The sequence below is a fragment of the Grammomys surdaster genome, unplaced genomic scaffold, assembly GCF_004785775.1.
Source record: "Grammomys surdaster isolate TR1022 unplaced genomic scaffold, NIH_TR_1.0 146, whole genome shotgun sequence".
NCBI lineage: Eukaryota > Metazoa > Chordata > Mammalia > Rodentia > Muridae > Grammomys > Grammomys surdaster.
This window is the reverse complement of record NW_021604604.1, coordinates 1,791,264-1,795,544: the sequence shown is the minus strand read 5'-3', so window position 1 is coordinate 1,795,544 and position 4,281 is coordinate 1,791,264. Positions and strand designations below refer to the sequence as shown.

Sequence of the window (4,281 nt, the reverse complement as noted above, 5' to 3'; positions counted from 1 at the left end):
CAGCACAGGTGGCCTGTACCACAGCATACTCACAGCTGCCCTGAGCTTTCTCCCCCATGTCCATCAACAGTCCTGCCCCATGGTCCTCAGGGCATGGTCTATGGTAAATAAAGCCTCCAGAATGTGGCTTTTGTGACTGGTGGGGATTGTCTTCTATAATTTTTTCTTTGCCCCACTACAGACTCCATGAGGTCTTAATGTGTAGCTGCTGCACCGCCCCTCTTTGTACCAAAGCTTTGTCATGCCCACAGGTACCCTTGTGTATATAAAAGTTGAGAGTACCACTCTCTTAGCTATGTCTTCTTCACTCAGGGTTCTGATGCAGCTCTGAAGTTTGAGTAGGGCCAGGTAAACATACAGCCACCCACATGAGCACTCTTTTTGTATCCCTACATACCTCTGCACCAGGACAGAGTCACCCCTTCTCAAATCCCCTTCTTCCCTCCTGGAACAAGCCTACTCACTCATCCTATCCTGTGGTCTTGGGATCTGAAGAAATTTCGTGACCAGCCAATCAAATAAAATTCTCAAATGTTGAATTTTCCAAATTAGACAACTGGGTGGAGAGTGTAGTTAAAGGTTTTCTAGAATGTGTTATTTCTAGTCCAACGTGACCCCCCCGACTTCACTAGGAAGACACATGTGTCTACCACAGGAGCTGAGCAATGTCTGACTCCTCTGACAAGCTGGTTTGCCATTTTAGAATACCAGAAAAATCAGAGACAGCCAAAGAACACAGGCATACCTGTCTGCATTTCACACTTGAGTAAGAAATTGAAAAACTAATAAATTCCAGCCAGATTTTAAGGAGGCATTCTGATTCATTTAGAAAATCCCAAATTATTACTAACTTTACTGATTAAATAGCCCAACATTTCTAATGTAACACATATAATTCTCCACCTACTCACTTTTGCTTCTGTGGTATTGGGGCTGTGTATGGTAGGCAAGGGTCCCACTACGAAGATTCATTCCCAGCTCTACGAGAGTCTCTGATGGTCAGTGTTGTCAACTTGATGAAATCTAGAATCATCTGGGCATGCCTGTAGGGCATTATCTTGATTATATCCATTGACTCGGGCCAACCCATCTTAATTGTGGGTGGGGCCATTCCCTGGCCAGGGGATCTTGGACTGTCTAAAAGAGTGAGCTTTGCATTAGCATGCTTCCATGTCTCTGTTTCTTGCTCACAGAAGCTATGTGACCAGCTCTGCTGCTATGACTTCTCCACCAGGATGGACTGTAGCCCAGGATGGGGAACTAAAATCCTTTTTCCCTTAAGGCGCTCTTGTCAGGGTTTTACAACAGAGAAGTAACCAAGGCAGTCCCTCACAAACACTAAATAAACACCTGGATTTGTTGCTAATCAGGTAAAAGGATTGTATGTTTTTGGAGTGATACGAGTTAACTTGGGGGTATCAAACCGAAGTTAGAGTTTTGCAAGAGAAAAGGAAATACTGTTTTTCCCAGGATAATGTTCTTGTATATCAATGTCAAAATACTTTGATAGGAAAAAATTACAGAAATGATTAAACTTCTACGTACTTACTGTTTTTATTTTTCTTTTTGATACTGAAATATACAAGCCTTCACAATCTGTGAAATCGATCAGATTCTATTTCTAATGTGAATAAACAGAACCCTTACAAATGGTAAGGATGCCTATCAAAGTGCAAGGCATTTTAGGAAAACCTTTTCCAACTGTATATTTCATGGGGAATTTCTACTCAAAACCAAGTGTGTTTATCTTTCTAGGCCTATGGGTAGAAATATAGCATAGTGGGAAAGTGTATATAAAATATAGATTTTATGAATTCAATTCTACACAATTATTAATCAGTGACTTTGGTGTGGGACAAAGCCAGAAGTGACTCCCTTTGTGATTTCCCCCTGGGAATCTGGGCATGGTCTGTACTCTACAGAGAAATCTTTTTTTTTTTTTTTTTGGTTTTTCGAGACAGGGTTTCTCTGTGTAGCCCTGGCTATCCTGGAACTCGCTCTGTAGACCTGGCCTCGAACTCAGAAATCCACTTGCCTCTGCCTCCCAAGTGTTGGGATTAAAGGCGTGTGCCACCACCGCCTGGCCCAGAGAAATCTTTCACGAGTAAAATCCTTGTTCTTATGATGCAAGTTTGGGGAGGAATCTGGGAAGCGCTGTCTCCTGGCCTGATGCTTGCTTATCTTAGTGCACACTTTGGATTGAATCCACGTTAACCATGGCATAGGTACACACAGCCATGCATTTAGGCTGCTAGCTCATACACATTTCAGTTACTGAAAGTATATAAACAGTAAGCAGATATGAAACATAATATCTTTTTTTATTATTAGTTTAAAGAACTCTACAATATAACAATATAACACACAGGATGGTTCAGAACCAAACAAAGGCTGTATAGTTATTTATCTTGCATTTGCTTCTTTCAGGAGGTAAGAAACCCAGCACTGTGGACTTGTGAGCTTATTTTTAATTAAAACCCTACAAATTAGGAAATGTCACATATAGTGGTGATAATGAATATGCGTGTGTGTGTGTATGTGTGTGTGTGTGTGTGTTATGCACAAAACCTTCCGTATGTGTGCTTGCTTCTTATGGCACCCTGGATTGTGTGAGAAGCCATATAATGACATTTAGCTAAATGATTCAACCTCTGTTAATGTTTAGGCTGTTTTATGTTTCTATGCAAATAAGAGGAACAATTTACACTTGCTTAGTACTGATTTTTGAAAACACCCCCACCCCTCAAGCCCACCATTTGCCCTTGTCCCACTGGAATAAAAGAACTCAGCTAGGGAGGGCAGGCCTTGCTGCCATTGTGTTTTTTCCTAATTAAAATGCAGAGTATTAAACACAGTTGAGTACGTCCATGCACACATCCATGCTGTCAGCACACACAGGAAGCGGGGCTCAAGTGCACGCGGTGAAGGCTCATTTCATAACATCATTAAGATCCATTGTACCCGCACTTCTGAAAGGCTTTGTCAAAGCAGATAATAACGTCCTGTCAGAACGGGGCAAACAGACGCTCATGCGAAGCTGTCCTTTTGCTCCTGCTTTAGCAAGGGAACCTAGCTGCATTCTTACGGTACAGGGAGGGCCAAAGCTAAGGGGGCTGCAGGTCATTACTGTAAAATGTTATTTCAAAAGCAAACAGTATTAAAGGAGATATGTGAACAATATTTGAATCACCAGGTGGGTGCATTCCTCTGAAGAGTCATGGCGCATAGTGACTGTACTGAAGGAGGAGTATGAAGTGGGTGGAATTTTGGGGAGCAGAAATTTAATTTGTAATGAGTCAAAGGCAAGCGTCGTCTTCTCTTCCCAAAGAACCTTTGCTGTTTACATCCTAATCTCTGTAAAAAGGAAGCTTGTTTTTTTTTAAAACAGTGGTTTTTTTTTTTTTTTTATACCTAGCTGAGTAAAGATGGCTACGGAGACAGACTTTACACCCTGGCTTCCTGAGTAGCAGGGCAGAAGAATCGCTGTATCGGGGAAAGACATTGATGAGTTTTGCTTCATCATATTCGATATTTTTCTTTACCGTGCTCGTTGATCACACAAATGTGCTGGAAGAAGAGAGAGTTAAAAGGCACCTGAGTCTTGTGTTTAGTTTTAAAATCTGCATACAATGTGTTAGATACCTTTGTGACATTTTCAACAAGTGTGTTTTGGGGGTACCCCTCCCCCATCAGCATCAGTTGCATAAGGAGACATGAGGCACAGGAAGCGGGATTTGGTTAATAGCAGCCTGACAGCTTGTGATTGGTGACTCTTCATCTAAACACCGGTGTCTATATGAGCGCACAACATCTAGAGTCCCGTTCAATGCTCAATAAAGGTTCTCTGGTGATTTGGTTTTGAGCCCTAGTCAGGATCTGGTTTCCAGGCCCCCAAATGTAGAATTGTTGAGGCCACAGTACAGTTGTCTCTAGTGGAGACAATTTTTCCTTGGTAAAATGACAACTGCTTGATTGAAAGGAGAAAAAGACCACTGAGAATCACAACCTACACTACCCTGTGAACTGTCTTTTGGAGAACAAGAAATATGTCAGGATCAGAAAGAGCTAAGCAACGAAGCAATGGGCGTGGTCCTACAGACTGCAGCCCTCTGTGCTAAGAATGCACCAGTCATTGCTACTAGAGAACTATATACCTAGACCCTTGGTCTCGGTGACTTCTAGCTTTCAAATTTCTTTTCTTGTTTTCCTTTCCTTTCCTTTCCTTTCCTTTCCTTTCCTTTCCTTTCCTTTCCTTTCCTTTCCTTTCCTTTCCTTTCCTTT

General features: G+C 41.9%; 1 protein-coding gene across 1 annotated transcript in view; it reads right to left on the bottom strand.

Moving 5' to 3' along the window:
- Positions 1-2,302: 2,302 nt before the first annotated feature.
- The window catches only part of Prtfdc1 (phosphoribosyl transferase domain containing 1), a 93,694-nt gene continuing 91,715 nt past the window's right edge, over positions 2,303-4,281 (bottom strand). Inside the window, exon 9 of the mRNA XM_028764878.1 lies at positions 2,303-3,567. Within this exon, the coding sequence (XP_028620711.1) occupies positions 3,520-3,567 (48 nt within the window). The 3' untranslated portion in view covers positions 2,303-3,519. The remainder of the gene's footprint in view (positions 3,568-4,281) is intronic.